Source organism: Myxocyprinus asiaticus, chromosome 20, assembly GCF_019703515.2.
Source record: "Myxocyprinus asiaticus isolate MX2 ecotype Aquarium Trade chromosome 20, UBuf_Myxa_2, whole genome shotgun sequence".
Taxonomy (NCBI): Eukaryota; Metazoa; Chordata; class Actinopteri; order Cypriniformes; family Catostomidae; genus Myxocyprinus; species Myxocyprinus asiaticus.
This window is the reverse complement of record NC_059363.1, coordinates 16,256,413-16,275,684: the sequence shown is the minus strand read 5'-3', so window position 1 is coordinate 16,275,684 and position 19,272 is coordinate 16,256,413. Positions and strand designations below refer to the sequence as shown.

The 19,272-nt window shown below is 39.3% G+C and overlaps 1 protein-coding gene across 1 annotated transcript; it reads right to left on the bottom strand.

Annotated features, from left to right (window-relative positions):
* Positions 1–71: 71 nt before the first annotated feature.
* si:ch211-195b21.5 (zinc finger protein 318) lies at positions 72–18,297 on the bottom strand. The gene is made up of 8 exons (XM_051646514.1): positions 17,940–18,297; positions 17,236–17,366; positions 11,101–11,629; positions 9,902–10,487; positions 9,349–9,422; positions 9,141–9,240; positions 6,276–6,394; positions 72–5,676 (listed from the first exon to the last, which is right to left on the bottom strand). The coding sequence occupies exons 1-8, from the start codon at positions 18,180–18,182 to the stop codon at positions 5,275–5,277; spliced, it is 2,184 nt and encodes a 727-aa protein (XP_051502474.1). The 5' UTR covers positions 18,183–18,297; the 3' UTR covers positions 72–5,274.
* Between the last annotated feature and the right edge of the window lie 975 nt (positions 18,298–19,272).

Below are 19,272 nucleotides of genomic sequence, written 5' to 3'. Positions count from 1 at the left end.
AACAAGAGTTCAGTTTTCAACTGTTGCATCTTGCACTACACTCCACATGAATGAACCTGTACATTTCTAGATTGGTTTATTTAAAGTCTTTTTTTATTTAAGAGTTATGCATCTTGCTTCTTTTTTTTTATTTTTTTCTTTATCTTCCTCACTGTTGTACAGTTTTCTTACATAACAGTTGGTAATGTACTTGTCTGGTGTGAGGAATCTTCAGTAGATGTGGAAAAAATCTCAGTATTGGACTCTTGCTTTGTCGTCTTGTCTTTCTTTCTTAGAGTTTCCTACATTTACGCAGTGTCTTTTATGATTAAACATTACGTTTTGAGGATTTAAAGGTTAAAAAGTGCTTAAAAAAAAAAGAGGCCTGCATGATTTTGAGTGCAATTTACAGATCACTGGAAAATACAATGGGGTTCAAAAGTCTACACTGAAAATGGAATTTAAACCTGGATTTAAAATATTAGTATTTTAAAAAATTAAAATGAAGAAATATGAAAGATTCTGTGCTATTTCTAGGTCACTAAGCAAATTTGTGACACAGCATGTTAGTTCTGTTGTACAAAAGGTCAGATTTTGCTCTTTGGAACATCTTCAAATCTTGCTGGGATTATGTCTGGTTACTGTTGTAACCTCAATTCCCTGAAAGGGAGGAATGAGATGCTGTGTCACGGAGCTGATGCTAGGGGTCACTCTTTGGAGCCCCGATTTTCCCTGAATACTATAAAATCACACCAATCCTATTGACAAATGATGCTCGAAGCTTCGCCCCCAGAGTGCGCATTCAAAGCAAACATAAATTGGAGCTCTGAGCATCATCCTCTCAGGATTTTGACTGAAGAGGAGAGACGAACTCTAGACCCTTTTCAGCAGTAATCAATATCATGGCCAGCCTACGCAGCAACATCTCGTTCTCTCATTTTTACATTAGGTTACAATAGTTACTAGGAGCTGATACTAGGGGCCTCATCTGACTCGAAAGGAGGAGGAGAAAAAGCTTGTAAGGTCACCACCTGAGCCCTGAAAGAGGTGGACAAAACCTTCAGAACATAGCCTTCTCTAGGCTTCAAAACAGCTTTTGAAAATCCTGGACCAAACTCCAAACAGGAACTTTTCACTGACAGAGCCTGGAGATCATCCATGTGCTTCACAAAAGCCAGAGCGAGTAACAGCGTGGTCTTCAGAGAGAGCACACTCAAACTAACTGAATCGAGTGGTTCAAAGGGAGAGCCTGATAATTATTTTCACTACCAAGGACAGGTCCCACACAGGAAAGTCACAGGGCGAGGCCTCGCAAAAATTTAACAAGGCAATGCTTGCTGACAGAAAATCCCCCAACAGGGGCATTATTCGCCTAGATTGCAGCAACAAAAACCCAAAGCATTGACGGGGTGAGACCTGTATCCAAACGCTCTTGTAGAAAGTGAAGCACCGCATTCACAGAGCGATGTACTTGGTCTTCGCTTCATGAGGACACCAGTCAGCAAATCTATGCCACTTTAGGGCATAAAAACGCCTGCTAGAGGCGGCTCTGGCTTGTAAAATTATGTCGAGCACTGGCTGCGACAATCCATCTGCCTCCAACAAGCCCAGATCTGGGGCCAGATATGGAGTCTCCACAGCTGTGGCTGAGAGTGCCCAATTGTGCCCTGCGCCAGAGAGAGTGTAATTTTTTTCTCACCGGGATCTTCCACATTGTAGCTTTCAACCGCCCCACCAGCTCCAGAAACCAGTGCTGGAACTAGCAACACTGTTTTCTGGTCTTCTCTGAACTTGCACAACACCTGGTGTAGCAGATGTACAGGGGGAAATGCATACTTGAGTTTCTCTGCAGGCCAATTGTGTGCCAGAGCATCCAAGCCCAGTGGAGCCGGAGACAGAATGTACAACAGACGGCAGTTCGAGGTCTCTGGGTAGGCGAAAATATCCTCTTCCGCTCTTTTTTTTTTTTTTCTCAAATCCAAAATCGTCCAAAGCCCACAGTCTTTTTGGGAATAAGGCTGTAAAAGCCTCTCTGAGCATTGCTCAGGGGAATAATCTCCACCATGCCACAGACGAGGGGTTTTTCAATCACTGAGTGTAAGATTGACACTTCCCGCACTGTCACCGTGGAGGACAGAACGCCGTTGAAGCGAGGCAGCTGCCTTGCGAACTGAAAGATGTAACCACTTTCGATTGTTTTCAGAACCCACTCAGAAACTCCTGGTAATGTGCGCCATGTATCCGTGTACTGCGTGAGCTGATGTAAAGGCTCAAAAAAACCACCGCTCATCTGAGGGGAGCAGTTTAGCATGGCGATTGAGTCTGTGTCAGAGTGTGGAGGAAAAAAGATATTTTCTGAGTGTGTAAGTGCATCTCGAGAAACAGCTATGAGGTGTGCATTCTTTATTTGAACATTTGCAAGAGAAACATTCCAACAAACTCGTTCTTGCCGAACAGTAGCGGGGATGAATTGCTGAACATCATTGAACGGGCCATCTTCTGGGCCGGAGCAAAAGAAAGCAGGAGCTTTGCTTTTCTCTTCACAGGGCTGACTATGTCAGGAGTGTTCCTACTACTCTGGGAATTCTTCCTGCTGGGGAGAGGGCCTGAAAGCAACACTTTACATCTTGGCCAGGGACGCTAAGATCTGAACGCTGGCTCAGCACTTATCTGCCACTAAGCTGGTGCGCGAGCATGGGATGTAGCAGAGCTCTGCCCTAAAGAAGACTGTGAGCATGACGGCTAGCTGGTGGCTGCGGCTCATCTGGGCAGAAAATGCTTCGTAGCCTAAGATTGTTTCTTGGCGGTGTGGAACTTTAATTGTTTCTCCGAACAAGCCCGACTGCAACACCGGAGTGCAGAGAAGATTAGTTTTGTACCCGTTGTGCATCGCTGAGAGATACAGCCAGAGATGACACTCATATATATATCCATCGATCTTCTGATGGGCAACATCGATGGATTGAACAGTGATCTTGGTGACATGCAGTAAGAGGTCTTTTAAGAGCGCAGTGTCCAGACCATGCTAATCCATCTGTTTCAAGAGCTTTGCTTGGAAGGCCTGCAGAATCGCCATGGTGTGCGAGGCTGAATCAGCTTGCCCTGAAGCCCCGTATGACTAAAGGCCCAGGCATACTTCATTTTTGCATGTTTTGGATTGGCTCGTGCCTGGTCAACCACGTTGCCTTTGTGAGTATACTCTCTGACCACGAGCAAATACAAATGCGTTTGATGCATGCCCACTACAGCTTCTTTGTGATACTCTTTTTAGTACTGTCAGTGGCCAGCGTATGTGCCGACAATGCACACAGACGATGACTGCATCTGTGAGTCAAGAAAACCTGGCCAACGTGGGTCCAGGCCGTGCAAACTGAATTATGGCAAAATTTACATCACACATACTGTGCCCAGAGCGTTCAACAACGCAGATGTGCCAAGTATACTTTGGGAGCACTGAGCAATTTTTCCAACCCAGTGCAGAAGTGGAGCACAGGTGTGCCGTAATCACTTCTTCAACCTGTGGGAGCTTGGAATAACACTTCTGCTTGGCATGGTCCAGCGCCTTTAAGGCAGCGGCCCCAGAACAGTGGGTGTGTGCAAAGTAAGGTGCACGCTGAGTTTTTGAGAGCTCATCGTTCACCTTCAGGAAGAATGGCACCGGACACTGGGAAGTGGCTTGACGCCATCCTGCGTTCAGAAACCATTCAGATCGAGAGTGCTCCGACTCAGGTGGCGAGACCACTCATGACAGAGCTCCTCGACTCTCCACGAGAGAACATGCATCAGTTCAGCATCAGATTTATTAATCACAAGATCATCCGGCAAACGAGACCTGACGCTGCGAGAGACATCACATCATCGTCCTGGGAACCACCAAAAGAGATCACGCCGTGCGCCCCAACAGAGATCATCACTGCCATATTCAACATGCAAAGACGCTGTGTAAGAAGAGCAAGATGACTGCAAAACTTGTGCCAGCGGTAAAACCTCCTTGAAATCTCCTCTCTGGATATCCTAGCCTCGCGTCCCACCCTTGTGTGTTCTCGGCCATGAGCACAACGTCTTGAGATTCATGTGCTCACAGTGAGCACAGTCTGCCTCACTGAGCGCTGCCTCCGCATGAGCATGGCCCATGCGTCGGAGACAGTGCTCATGCCTGTCAGACGGTGGAATGTGCCTCTCACAAGGTGGAAAGCAATTGCAAAACTCCATTTTGATAAAGACATTTGAGTCGCAAAGGTGCTCTTTTAATGTCCTGTAAAACACAATAACACACAGTGAAAAGATACAATGTTCCGAAAGCACGCAGGGGAACTGAATCCATCTTCAAGCATCATCTGCCAGTAGGACTGGTGTAATTTTATATTATTCAGGGAGATCGGCGCTCCAAGGAGTGACCCTTAGCGTAAGATTTGTGACGCAGCATTGAGAGGCCAACTTGTAAAGGAACACAAATCATTAGGTTTTACATAAACTTGTGCCAGCACGACTGCATGCTATCATTAAAACAAAAGGCGGAAGAACCAAATACTAACTCTCAAATACAGGTTCACTCAATATGCCAAACAATAATAATAATTGTATTAAATTAGAAATATGCAGAAAAGAAGCAATTTCACATAAAATATATTATTATTTGGTCACAAGGGTTTAAAGCTGCTTTTTCATGGCACACAAAATTGAGTTCTTGTTGGTAATTATCTCCTATTAAATGATAGACATTGTAAAGACAAGTACTTCAGTCAGTTCTTTATAAAATTAGAGCTGAAGTGTGTCATGTTTTCGATGTTAAAATAACTCCCTTTTCCCAGTTCAATATGCAGAGATAACTATGTGTAAGCCATTTGAAGATTAATTTACTCAAAAACTGTAAACACCGTGGCTGTCACAGAGTGATAGGCTCACTGAAATGAATAGAATGGTATTCTACATAAAGCTACTGTGTTTTCACCTTTTATTAATAAAACACAAAATGGTATATTAATTATTGTGTGAACTAATGTTACCATACACAACCTTATTGTGAGGGGTAACCTGAAATGTTTGCCTCTGTTTTAGTTCTCAGCTCTGGTTTTCATGGCATTTTTTTTTCCACATTTAATTGAACAGGCTGAAAGCAGTCTCTTCACAAGGAAAGCAAACCCTGCATTGTACATCAAGCTATTGGAGTGTCACCTACAGGACGCATTAACATTAATCAGAGAAGAATCAGCCATAGAAGACATTGTCTTCTATGTAGAAAACATACGGCTCTTGCTGCTCTTAAAGGATAAAGAAATTATCCTTGCAAAAAGACTACAGTGAATCCTTATCAGTCTCCTTTTTCTTGTCTTTCTTCTTCTTTTTCTCTTTCTTCTTCAGTTTCTTCTCTTTCTTCTTTTTCTTTTTTTCACTCTTTGTTAATTCTGCGTTGTCATCGTCGTCATCATCTGATTTATCCTTTTTCTCTTTGGATTTGTCCTTACACTCATCCTTACTGTCTTTGCCCTCTGGCTTGCTTTTCTGTTTGTCCATAGAGTGAGGGCTTTTGTCATCTCTGATGCGCTTCCTGTCGGGACTGTGTTCCCTGTGGTCCTGGGAGGCTTGTGAGGATGGCAACCTATCAGCTCTGCAGGGGGGGCTTGCTCTTCTATGAGATAAAGTTTGATGGTGGTCTCCATGTCTTTTAGCATCCCTGTGTTGCTCCTGTGACCCCATCTGCAATCATGAGAAAAATGGGGATTTTTGTTTTTTGGTTGTACATACCAGGTTCCCATACATTTTGGCCAATGAATTTTCATGATTTTCTAGTCGTTTATAATTAAGGTATATGAATTTATATTCGTCTAACATTTGTTAATGCATTAGTTATCATGAATAAACAATGAACAATAATTTTTTCACAGCATTCAACTTAAATATAATTTTGAAATATATTATTGTTCATTGTTAGTTCATGCTATCTACTGTGTTAATTTTCAAGTATAGAACTTTACTGTAAAGTGTTACCAAATCATTATGTGATTGCACTCACAAGGAAGTTCTAGTCAATGAAATAATTTAAATGTGAGGATATTTACACACACAAAACATTTATTAAAGAAATTTCCATTATTTTTTTCAGACTTTATAAATCTGCAGGACTTTTCCAGGCTTGGAAATTAATTTTAAAATTTTCAGGTTTTTCCATCTCCATTGGAATCCTGTGAATTACATCGATACTCTCTTTGTTAAAATGTCTCACACCTGCAGTGTAATGCTGGTACAGTCTGAATGCTTGTGATTTAAGATAAATGACATGTCATCTCAAGCATCACCTTGTTCCTGTCATTGCGTCCATGAGATGCAACATGTTTTTCTGCACTGTTCAGATCCCCAAAGAACTCTTCACAGCGTTGACAGAAAAAACCCATCACTGGGATCAGATCCCCACTACCTAAAGGTAAAGAAACATAAAATACAGTGTAGAGCCATAAGAGGAAGGACATTATGGTACATCAAAGTGTGTGAATTAAATTATAATTTTAAATTCTCTTTTTTTTTATATAGTTTCATTATCTTCCCTGAGGTCCACTGATAATGTTAGTAAAGTTTTTTTTTCACCATCACCAATTTTCCACCGTCTCTGACAATCTTTCTGAAAAGCTTGATTTTTGCCTCAGCTCCTCCTTTAAACTTCAATGTAAACTCCCTGTTATGATTGGCTAACAGTGTGCAGCCCCTCAAATTCAGCCATTTTTGAAACTCAATCGGAAGAGAATAAACAAGCACCAAAATATTAGAAATATACATTTCACGGTTTACACATAATGCACATCCAACTCATTGCATCCGAATATATCACACTATTCATCTCAAGCACAACTGTTAACATTCACACCCTGTCTACACCAGACGCTATAATCAATGATGCTCTCTACCATGGAAGCGTCCGCTGCGACGTGTCACTCCAACAGTAAACAAACAGGTGTCCCGTTCCATTTTGCGCTGGTGCTACTACTGCCAACAACACAAAGAAACGTTTCAGAAAGTTTGTCTCGATGCGCCTGGTGTAAACAGCCTCAAGCCGTTGCGTCGCATTGGATGCGCCCGGTGTACACAGCATGTCAGCATCATAAACAATCATGACATTTGAAATATGAATGAATGGAGCTGTTAACTTATGTGTTTGATCGAGTCCAATAGTGCTTTTAACTGTCCCATATCCTTCAGTGACATTTCCTTGGCAAAGACTCGTTTTATGACTGCTTTAATCACAAGACGCGCACATCCAGTGTGAATCATCCTGCACTGAGGTGTACATCACCAGAAACCAATCAAAATGGTCAAAGACATCCATCTATTGCGTGTTTACATACACCAACAATTAAAAATAGCGCTGATAGGTGAAAGAACAGTTTGTTGAGCAGTTTAAGCAACAAAACAACAGGAGCCACAGCAGCTGATGAAACACATCTTCTCTTTAGAGTTGAAACTTGACACCGCATCTTTTAAAAGCATGCCAGAGAGATGACAACAGTCAAAGACATCTGTGTAGTACATGTTTGTATACAAAAATTATTCAAAATAGTCCAGATGGGTCCCCTTTCCTGTTCAGGTGTAGTTAGGCCACAGACAGTAGGCCTTTTGTCCTTTTCTCTGTCTCTGTTTACAAGCCAAGTGAGCACCAGTGGGCGGGGCCATGGGTGTGATGTTGCTGCTGCTGTAGAGGCTGTCTTGAATTAATGAGTACCCCAAGTGACGTAGGGTTGTCATGGAAGTAGAAAACGGGGCGTTTTGGCAGCTTGGTTTCAATAAATGCTTTTTATTGCATTGGGGATTAAGTTGAGTTCTGGAATTTACAGTATTTTTATTTTATTTTTTATAGTAGAATGACCTCTTATGTGCCAATATATCAAGTAAAATTGTATTCCTCATGACATGACCCATTTAAATGAAAATTACTCTCCTTCAAAAACTTTACATTTGCCCAGTTGTTTACTGTACTTAACACATTTTTTATAAAACAAATTTGCACATGGAGCATACAATGTTCCCTCCGCACAATGGCATAACATTAAAGACGCTTCTTTAAATGTCTGAAGGAAACATTTACAGCTTAATGATGGTACAATTAGAGAGTGTTTCAATTTGTATATTCATGAAAGGGATTATTCATCCAAAAAATGTACTCACACCAAAGTAGTTCCAAACCCTCATGACTTACTTTCCTCAGTGAAAAACAAAAGAAGATAGTTAGGCAGAATGTAACTTTTAGGGTGCATCTCAGTCAGCTCCCTAGTTCAGTAGTCAGGGCACTGATCAGGGAGTCTGCCATTTCTAGGGCTGTCTCAATCGCAATATCGTTCTAGTGCAATGAAATTTTGACTCCCTAAAAATTCCCAGAATGCACCGTAAAATCCAGGGAGCATGGTTGCTCACTATGTTCTCTTACCGGAAACGTTTTCTTCTGAAGTCTTTCAAATCTTTAGAAAACAAGCACAAGTTTTCTCTTTAAAAGAGATGTTGTTTGTAAATGTATTTCATCCATAATAAACATGAAAGTTAAACAACATTTTAAATATTAGGAGTTGTTAAAAGAAGGTTAAAATTTAGATTTTTATTTCTTTATGTAATTTATCTTTCATAATAACACTGTACATTTGAATATCTACAATAGAAAATGCACGACAGTGTCATTTATACAGCGATGTTGCTGATTAATAACAGCTGTGTTTAAACGCATGAAGGTAGTTAAGTCATAAGTGTACCAATGCTAAGTGGATCAACACCCTTTCCAGTACGCAAATATACAGATTCATGACATAGGGAGCTAGGGAGCTGATTGAGATGCACCCTTGGTCACCATTCACCGTTATTGTAGTGGAAAAAGAACCAATAAAAGTGAATAGTGACTGACGCTAACATTCGGTCCAAAATCTCCTTTTGTGTTGCACAGAAGTCAGTCAGATTGGTTTGGAACAACATGAGGGTGAGTAAATGATGAAATTATTTTCATTTCGGTGTAAACAAATGCATAAACATACTTTCTCATAGTACGATGGTAAAGCTCATCTATAAAACAAACCTAAAGAACAGAACATTCAACTGAACACAGTCAAATCATCTGAGGACTAATATTGTTGAAATAACTTAACATATAATAACAGAGTCTCCATAGAGTAAAATGGCTTATTCAGTACCTTCCTGTTTCATCAAGCCCTCCAGTTCCTTCACCAGGTACTCTTTCCTTTTCTTCTGAATCTGTTTCTCTCGTCTCTCTCTCTCCTTCTCATCCACTTTCTAGAACAGTCACACGGGCCACATTAGACTCTTGGGGGAAGTGTCATGTGTGGTGGATAAAGACTACAGAAATTAAAGAGGACATTTAATGTGTTGCAGTGCAAGTACCTTCTCCTCACGCTTTGACTCTCGAGAATGGCTGCTTCCAGAGCGGTTACTCCAACTGTCATCAGTTTTGGACGCTGAAAACAGGAATTAATATATTAATGAATTCCGAGCAAGAGGATGTTGTCTCATTGTGATTTCTTGATGTGAACCCATATACTCCGCAGTGATTCTTGCAATACAAAAGAGCCATAAACACACAAAATCATATGAACAACTGACACAACCCTGCTACTTCATTTACGGAAAAGCACAAGGATAGCGCAAGGATAAATGCATTCGGTTTGACTTTTTAAATAATTTTGTCTTTATCTTTAACATCCAGGCTATATCAGTTATAAGGAAATGTAAATCAAGTTATATTTTGTCATATAATGTGAATTCTTTACGGTGGTTGTATCTAGTGGTTAAAAACCTGGGCTGCTAACCAAACGGTTGTAGGTTCAAACCTTGCAAATGGATATTTTATTTTCTCTGTAGTGTCAGATAAATGACTTATCAATACAAATGAATTAATTAGTCATTATACAGCATACTAATACATGGTGCCGCTGACCTTTGGACAGTGCTTGCAGCGCCTCCAGGGCTGGTTTGAGCAGTGGGAGCGAGGAGGCCCCTACTGGCTCTTCCTTTTTCTCTTTTAGTCTAGCAGCCATTTTACAGATATCAGCCATGCCTGGATTCAGGCCGATGGATCTCAGGAGGCTTTTCACCTTCTCACATTGCTCTGGAGTAACTTTAGCAGTGCCTGAACCAGCAGACTGCACGCTAGGCATGGCATGAGCTTTGGTTTCCTGGACACTGCGAGTCTGGTGTTCTTTACTAAGAGGATGAACCGGAGATCTTACAGATCTGGTTTGGGCCAACGGAACAGTCACTGCCTGAGGTTTGGCCCGCTCCTCTTCCTCTCCATAAAGGAATTTCTCCTCATCTTCAACACTCTGGAACACTGGCTTGGTTTCAGGCTGCTGGGTGGGTGTGTTCCAGGATAAGATACTGGAAAAGCTACTGCTCTCGTGAGGGAGTGTGGAACCATAATTGAGTCCAAAAGAGGTTTCAGGTTCTGGTATCAGCTCAGGGTTCTGGAAGCTTCTTACTGTAGGTTGATTTCCCAGAACGGTTCCACCTGTTTCATCAGCACTCTGTTTATAGGAAAGCAAGGGAATCCAAATTTTACTTCTAGTGCAATTTATGTAGACACGGTCTGAAAGTAAAAAACAAGCAAAAAAGGAGACAGCAATCGAATACAGACTGCATGAACAGGCTTCCAACCCCTTTAAAAAAATAAAATGCAAAATAAAATGTTTTACAGTTATCCGCGATTACTGTATAAAGGTTTTTTACAATCTTTATTTTTGTGAGACTGAACTATGATTATGATACATCATAAATCAACCAAAACATATATAACCAAAAATTTAAATTCTGTCATTTACTTAAGTGGTTCCAAACCTGTACCACTTTAATCCATGAAGCACAAAAGGAGATTTTAGGGAGAATGTTAGCCTCAATCCTCATTGACTTCCATTGTACGAAAAAAAAAAGAACAGTGTCAGTTTTATACAAAATTTCTCCTCTTGTGTTCCGCAGAAGAAAGTCATATGGGTTTGGAAAAATATTAGGATGAGTAATTGACAGAATGTTCATTTTTGGGTGAACTAACCCTTTAATGTATCTTGATATTTCCAGGTCTTCCATGACCTAGGGAACCCTGCATAAATGACCTATAACACACCAGAATATTGGCCTGTATACCTGATTTCTGAGGAGGGCACCCTTAACCAAAGGAAGGTGTTTCTCCAGATCTTTGCTCTGTAGGATCTGTTTCAGTCCATGAAAAATATCAGGCATAGCACTACCACCAAGGCTCGGCCCACTGCTGATGCTGCTAGAGCTGTGATTGCTTTCTGCGGTTCCCCTGTGAGATGCTTTATTCTGAGGTTTATTTTGGCTAGGGCTCAGGCGTGCCTGACTCTTGCTCCGAGTACTCTTCCCATGACTGTGACTGCGACTCCTTGGACGACTTTTGGCCCTTGTGCGACTTTTAGCTCGACTGCGACTTCTGCTGCGTGATCTGCTGCAAGGCCGACTCTTTCCGCGACTACGCGCTCGGCTACGGCCCCGGCTCCTTCCACGACTCCTGCTGCGACTGCGTGGCCGGCTCTTCCCTCTGCTCCGACTCCGTGCTCGGCTGCTGTGCTTTTCTCCAATGTCACTTTTATCTCCTTTAAGCTCAATCCGTTCACTGGCCTCCAGGATTCGAAGAAACGCCTCTGCTTTTTTCCTTTAAAACACATTTATATAAATACAAAATTATTTAAGAGTATTTTCATTCACTCACTCTCATGGTGTTTCAAACACATATAACTTACTTTCCTCCATGGAACACAAAAGGAAATACAGTATTAGGCAGAATCACAGCCTTAAGGCCTTTGCACATCAAATGCTAATTTTTGCCATGATTTCTCACCGCAATTAACTTTTTGAATTGAAAGAATTGTTTCCTATGAAGTCATTCACACATGAAGTGAACATTCGCGCCGATAAAGCAAATGTATTGTTATTTTTTTAAGGTGAGTGTGTCGATTTTTTATTTTGATTTTGATTAAATGCCCTGACCAATAAATATGAGTTTTGGATCACGTCAGGAACCGCTGCAGTTACCAAAACCAGCGCAACAGGTGGTGCTAAAGCACAGAAAGCTTTACGTTTTGACAACCAACATTAAACGCTCCTCAACCTCAACCTCAACCTGCAGCGAGGATGTTTTATTAGCTTCAAATAACTTCAACTGAAACATTTTTTTCGTCATATGCGTTCTCTTAACATGTAAATGATACTGCTGCATTACTGCCTTACATACCCTTTAAAAACGATCTGATCTTAAGTGGATTGTCTTCATGACAGTGGCATATAATCACTCATGTTCCAAATGATAACGTTTTAACTGTTATTATTATTTTTTACACTTCTTTCAAATCACCCCTCAGACTGTGTATACATGATAAAACTGGCAGTCAACTTGTCCAGCAGGTGAACTGAAATGGACTGAAAATGCAAGTTAATGTTATCCTATTGGACTGAAACATTTTGACTTTATTCACACAGGGTATCAAAATGTCCCCCCCAAAAATTGCTAATTTTAAAAAACATTTTTAAAAAAAGTGTTTGTTTTTCCCCCACTTTATTACACTTTTGGTGTTCCTGGTCAAAATTAACCAGCCTATTAAAACTGCTTATAAATCTCTCACTATGCTATATTATCACCAAAAATTAGATTAGATCTTTTTGTCAACTTGTTTTCTTTCAATTAGCACAGGTTTTGTATTTCTATTTGGAAAGTACTGATCGTAAGCCTCATTGAATTTTCATACTCTCACAAAGATCAATAGCCGCTTTTCCACTATCAGGCCAGTGTGTGTCAGGGCTATCAACTGGCCAGCCAGGGCCAATAGTTGGTGCCAATGTCACACACCTCACCCCTTTCACAAGCAAAAGGGGAGGTCAAGCTGAGGTATCATATTATTTTGTTATCTAGAATATCGAGTTTATATCAAATGTAAACATTAGCTAGTTAGCAAGATAAATTAGCAATAACAACTCATCAACTGTAACTGCCATGATGTCCCAAGCGGGACGATGTCCCAGAACACAGTCTATGAAAGTTCACCAAACAATGGAAAGTAATTTCTTTGGGCACTGCTTTGTCCATTGTGCTTTTTAATAGATTTGTGCTGTGCCTGCATTTTTTCTTTATTTTTTTCCCAAACCTGTACTGTTGTGTGCTGGATACAGTACATATCCTGACAATTTCTGCGAAACTCCACCTTTGACAATGTACCCTCGTCAATCCCCGGTTGGCCTTGTTTGGCCCAAGGGTAATCGGCGGGCCAAGGGTCATTGGCCCCGAGAAAGCCCCAGAGGCACGATGAAGCCCCGGAAGTGACAGTGGGAACACAACTGTCCCTGGCACACACTAGCACGCCCTCATTTGGCCCGAGTGGAAAAGCGGCTAGTGTTTACTAATATACAGAAGCTTTCACACAGCTAAGCTATATAAAGCCTCATCGGGCCTTGTTCATCATTCACTTTGTGGCAGCACAATGGCCAAGTGGTTCTCTGTGCATGTGGCTCTTGAGCAATTCCTTGATCATGACACTAGACCACTTTCCCTGGTTCATTTTAAAATAAAAGTCTTGTTTTTTGTGATTTTCCCCATTCATTTTCAATGGCCAGTCATTTTTGACCAGGAACACCACAAATGTGACTTTCTGCCATTTAAAAAAAAAAAATACAAATGCTTCAAAATAAACTTCCCTGTTAAACATTAAAACAAACTAGTGTGTAATTTTTACAGCACAGATGTTTTCTTATGGTATTTAATTTAGTCAAAATAACCCATAAAGAATGCTTTTTTCACTCAAAAGCCGAGGTGTATAAGCTCAGGTCAGTGAGGCCTATGATCAATAAGTTCCAAACAGAAATACAAAACCTGTCCTAATTGAAAGAAAACGAGCTGACAAAAAGATCTAATCCAATTTTTGGTGATAATATAGCAAGAGATAATTATAAGCAATTTTTAATAGGCCAGTCATTTTTGATCGGGAAGACCAAATTAGGTAAAAAATGTAAAGACAGCAGCACAAGGGTTGAGAAACGTGGACAGGGTTTAAAAAAAATTTGGTTACATGAGTCTTGCGTTCAGTGTTTCATAAGTACTTAATATGCTTCTCATCGGACACACGCATCATGTGCATTCATGTGTGCGTCCTGTGCACCATCTCTGGAGCACGCAAGTGCGCGCGAGTCCAGCAGGATTCTCAATATCTACAGGAGAGAGCAGAGTGGGATAACTCACTACTTATTAATTTTTGACCCAGGAAAAACCCTGAGAAAAACATCTCCACAGAACATGACAACTCCCAAACAAGTCAAGAAAACGACGAGGTTTTTAAATTTGAGGCCGATACCAATCTCTGATTTTTTTTTAAACGAAGATCGGCCGATACCGATTTTTTAAAAAGTGCCCTTTCTTCTGCAAGTTATATTGTGCAGTTATATGTTTATGCCCCACACAGTTAAATTACAGTAACACTTCACAAAAAGGTTCCATTTGTTAACATTATTTAACAACATTACTGTAGTTAGCATGAACTAATGAACTTAAAGTTAGTTACAAAATATACTATTACATTTTTAAAATCAAAAGTTGTATTAGTTAACATTAGTTAATGCACTATGAACTAACATGAACTAACAATGAACAACTGTAATTTTATTAACTAACATTACAATAAAGGCAGTAAAAATATACTGTTCATCGTTTTTTTCATGATACCTAATGCATTAACTGATGTTAACGAATGAAACCTTTTTATAAAAAGTTACCAAAATAACATTAAAATTACATTAATTGTGAATTGCTAACATTGTTTTGAAACAGTTATGAATAGTTCTGTTGTCAATATCAAAAGGTCATTGTGACATACTGGTAAGCAGTAAAAACCATGAGAGCGCCACACACAGCAGAGATACGTTCAAGAATAAGAAAAATATATCCATTACAAGCTCTTAAACTATGATTTGTTTACTGTCTTTGGCATTTTGTTGTAACACAAATCACGAATTATTAAGCAAATGCGTGAAGACACGGTGCCGTTATGGTTCAAATGTAATTGCTGTGATTAGTGGTAATGTGACCAACATTAATCGGATTTAAATTGGGATCCTCACAGAACAGCGCTGAGATGAGTGTCTGATGAGATATTGAGAGCATCTGGAGAGCTGCATGTTTGAATGACACTGCGAGTGAGCATCCTGAAGGGAGTTATGCTGAAAGTGCTCATGATCTCTCAAACAGTCTCTATCGCTCAACACAACGTCTGATTGTCACGACTCACGTTACATCACGTATACTCCGATTTGTATCCGCATCTTTATTTGTTGTTTAATTAATTTTTATACCTGTTTGCAATCGCTTTATCCTCTCCATGCTCATAAGCAGAGAGTCAGAATTACTACCGTTATGATTCTAGAAAATGGGCAACTTAATATTCATACATGAATATTCAGATTCATCTGAATAACTGCATGTCTGAAAGTTTAAATTCGTGAATACTTAGAATTGCCAACAATTCACCCTCCAGAGGCCACACTGTCATGCATCAAGGGCTCAGAAAGAGCTCATTCATAACAGTAGCAGTTTATGTGTGATTCTCTGTGTGCTGCAAAAAAGATCTGCCCTGATTCTAGGCATGATCGGCCGAAAACAGACAGGCGAAGATCGGTTGATTTAGATCGGTGGCCAATCGATCGGTGCACCCCTAATCTATGGTGTAGGTTCACAAAACCCAACACAGAGCATAAGGACATAATATGCAAACTGTCACATGACGATAATCACTCTATTACAAGCAATTTGTTTTACTTCAAAATTAAGCAAGCAAAAGAATATTATGAATGCCAAAAGATGTGCTCCGCATTAATTCGGCTAATTTTTTATTGCACTAAGTTTTTATATTTATTTTCTGCAAGAAGTGTTTATTTTCGTTACATTATTATTTTTTATTTATGTATTATTCTCTATGTTGTATGTTGTTCCCAGAGCACTGGGAAAATCTTGAGTTTCTTGAGGAAAGTTTATAATAATATTGGTCAACAACACATCAGACTGAAATGTGGCATAATGTGAAATTTAGCATTATTGTAAGAATGATTTAAAACCAATTTGTTGTTTTTTTTTGTACTAATGACTTCTGTCAAGCTCCAAAAAAAGAGAAAATTATATGAGTAAATATTTTGAAAGTATTTAATTCACTGAATTAACCGAAGATAGAATTACAAAATGGTTATTTAATACATATGCCAATTGTTCTTAATTTTCCCAAAACATGTCCTATATCGAGATATTTATCTTTATTGTGATATAAAAGTCCTCATACAGTGATTTAAGATTTTGGTCATATCGCCCACCCCTATTGTGAAAGTGTGTGATTGTGCATTTATCACCTCGAGGCCATAGAACATGTATTTCTATTTGCAGCTTTCAGTGTGTAAAGAAATTATGTTTAATAAAAACAGACTGTTGTGTTTCTGCTTTCTGAATTCATTAGTCATTTTAGTGTAGTAGAAAAACATTTGGTGACAGAATCATTTTGGATTACAATCAGCGTTTGTGATGATATGCAGCTCAGTGCGATGAAAATGTTCAGATCAACTTGACGTCTTGTCAGTTCTTCAGTAAAAAAGAAACTCAAACAAACAGAAAGATTTCTGTCACATAGGATACTTTTTTCCTGTTTCTGGAACCATTAACTCATCAGAGAGTCCCGACGATCAAGGGATCGTCCCGCTGGCAGACTCCAATGCACGCTTTGTCTTTCACCTACCAGCCGGCGATTATGTTAATGAAGCTCACACCTGAAAATCACTGGAAAAATCGGCTTGTGTGGCACCGGCTTTAGTTGTTTTGAAAACTTGTCAAGTGGTTCTTATTCTCACCCTTCATAGGTGGAGGGCAGACCAGCTCAGAGGTGCGTTGCACCACCTAATGTACCAGGGTAAAAGTGCCGTTCGATTAGCACCACCTATTGTAAAGACGTGAATGTGCTTATGAAGAACATTTGCATCGCTTTCTATGTGAAAGCGCCATTCATCGGCGATTCCCTTCTCATAATCGCACCGCCTCCGGTGTGAAAAGGCCTTTTGTCACCATTGACTTTCTATTGAAAAAAGATTCAATGAAAGTAAATAATGACTCAGGCTAACATTCCGCCTAACATTTCCTTTTGCGTTTCATGGAGGAAAGAAAGACATACAGTGGGAACAACATGAGGATGAGTAAATGATGACAGAATTTTTGGGTGAGCTATTCCTTTAAGATCCTCATACCTGACTTCTTGGTTTTGCTCATCCAGCTTCTGGGTGGACCAGTTTTGCGAGGAGTTAACTGAAGGTGTGACCTGAGAGCTCATCAGCGTGGACCCACTCTGCTCAGTATTGTGGCTGGTGTAGTGCCGGTTCTTTAAAGGGAGAAGAGAATAATAAAAAAATATCATTGGAAATTGACAAATAACATGTCCCTGAACTTTTTTCCCCAATATCAGCCAGTGTTTAGATTAAAATGTATATTATATAGTATACTTATAAGAGTAGGTATACATTTTAGACTGGTCAACAATTCTTAACAATAATGGTTTTCCCCCATTTTTAAATCACCTTTTAGCTTCTTTACAGTTCAAGCACTAATATTTCATCTGGTCTCTCAAAGTATTTAAAAAAACACATATATGATACGCATACAAGAATTAAGAAAAAAGTGTTTAAAAAAGTTTAGCAAGTCCAGCTGCTATCACTGCTTGAAATTCCATTAATAACAAATGCATTTCATGAGAGCAATACAGAAAACATTGCCTAATCTACTATAATTTCATGCAGTGAAATCTTTTGCGTGGAACTGAAAGATATTTTACAATCTAAACATTAATAATAAAGTCCATCATGTATTTCATGATGTACATCATGAGCTGGTGTTGTGATGAGAAAACGCTGAGTGCATACTGTTTCTCACCAAATCAGACGGTACACTGACGTACCTCGTAAAATGACTCTCTGTAGCTTTCATTCAATGTGCTGTACTGAGCGGCCTGCAGATGTCCCGACGGAGGAGGAGGGAGACCGGGCGGCGGAGCACCGTATGCAAGACCCGGCGGACCCCCAAAAGGAGGGCAGAACGGCGGAGGTCCAAAAGATCTGGCTGCGGGGATTCCGAAACCAGACGAGGCTACCGGTGCCCGATGATAGTCCGGGTTTGGCGGACCTCGGTACATTTTTAGCATGAATATATGATCAGTACATGTGCAGATAAAATGGGGGTTTTGACTGTTTACTCTCCCTCCGAGCTGATCCAGTGGTTTTATCTGAGTCTGTGCGGAACTACAACGCCCACTGCAGTACTGGAACCACAGCGCCGATCACAAACTAAATTCGCTCTAAATCCATATGCCTGTATAAAAGGTTTTGACGTTTACAATACATTGGTGTTATTTATCTGAATTTATTTTATTTATTTATTTCAATAATTTTATACCTTGTAATTTTTTTTCTTCATAAATTCATACATTTATATTTTTAAAAACACCACTGCATGTTTTTAAAATTGAGCTGTTTCAGTATGTTGAAAAATCCTCAAGCCAATAAATTGTATATTATCTTGCAAACTAATATTGTTTTATATAATTAGAGGAAAACTCAAAATGCAAACGTATTTATTTATTTCAACAAATAAGATACTACTTACTTTTTTCCTTTCTATATTTATGCTATAACTTGCACCTCGAAATTTAAGGTGTTCATTTACTCGTGTTTTGTTTCAGAAGATTTTTTTATATCAATTTTGTTATATTTTATATAATAATCGCCCCTATAACTTTATCTTCTTTTCTTTCTTTTTCTTTTTGTTGTTGTCATTCATTTGTATATTAATTTGTTATGTAGTTTGATCCCAATAATAATAATACTAATAATAATAAAAATACGTAGTGATAGTTATAAGAAAGAAGAGTGAGACGTCTTTTATTTGGTTATTCTTGTTTCGCTTTTGCCTAAATATTTTATTAAGTATAAATCTGAAAATCTGAAAAGAGCAAGCCTTGAATTATAATTTTTATAATAAATATACAATTGTACATATATTAGATATCTTCTTCTAATAGAAAAGATGTGAAAACACAATCTTACAATCTTTTCTCTCCCCTGAGACCTGTCATATTGTCACTGTGTTTTCTATTGCATATCTAATAATAATAATAATAATAATAATAATAATTCTTTTAATTAATATCTGGACCTTTTACTCGACAATAATTTAATATTTATTCAACAACAAAATATGGAAGAAAAAAAACACTTCAGGTTTTAAAAAATATC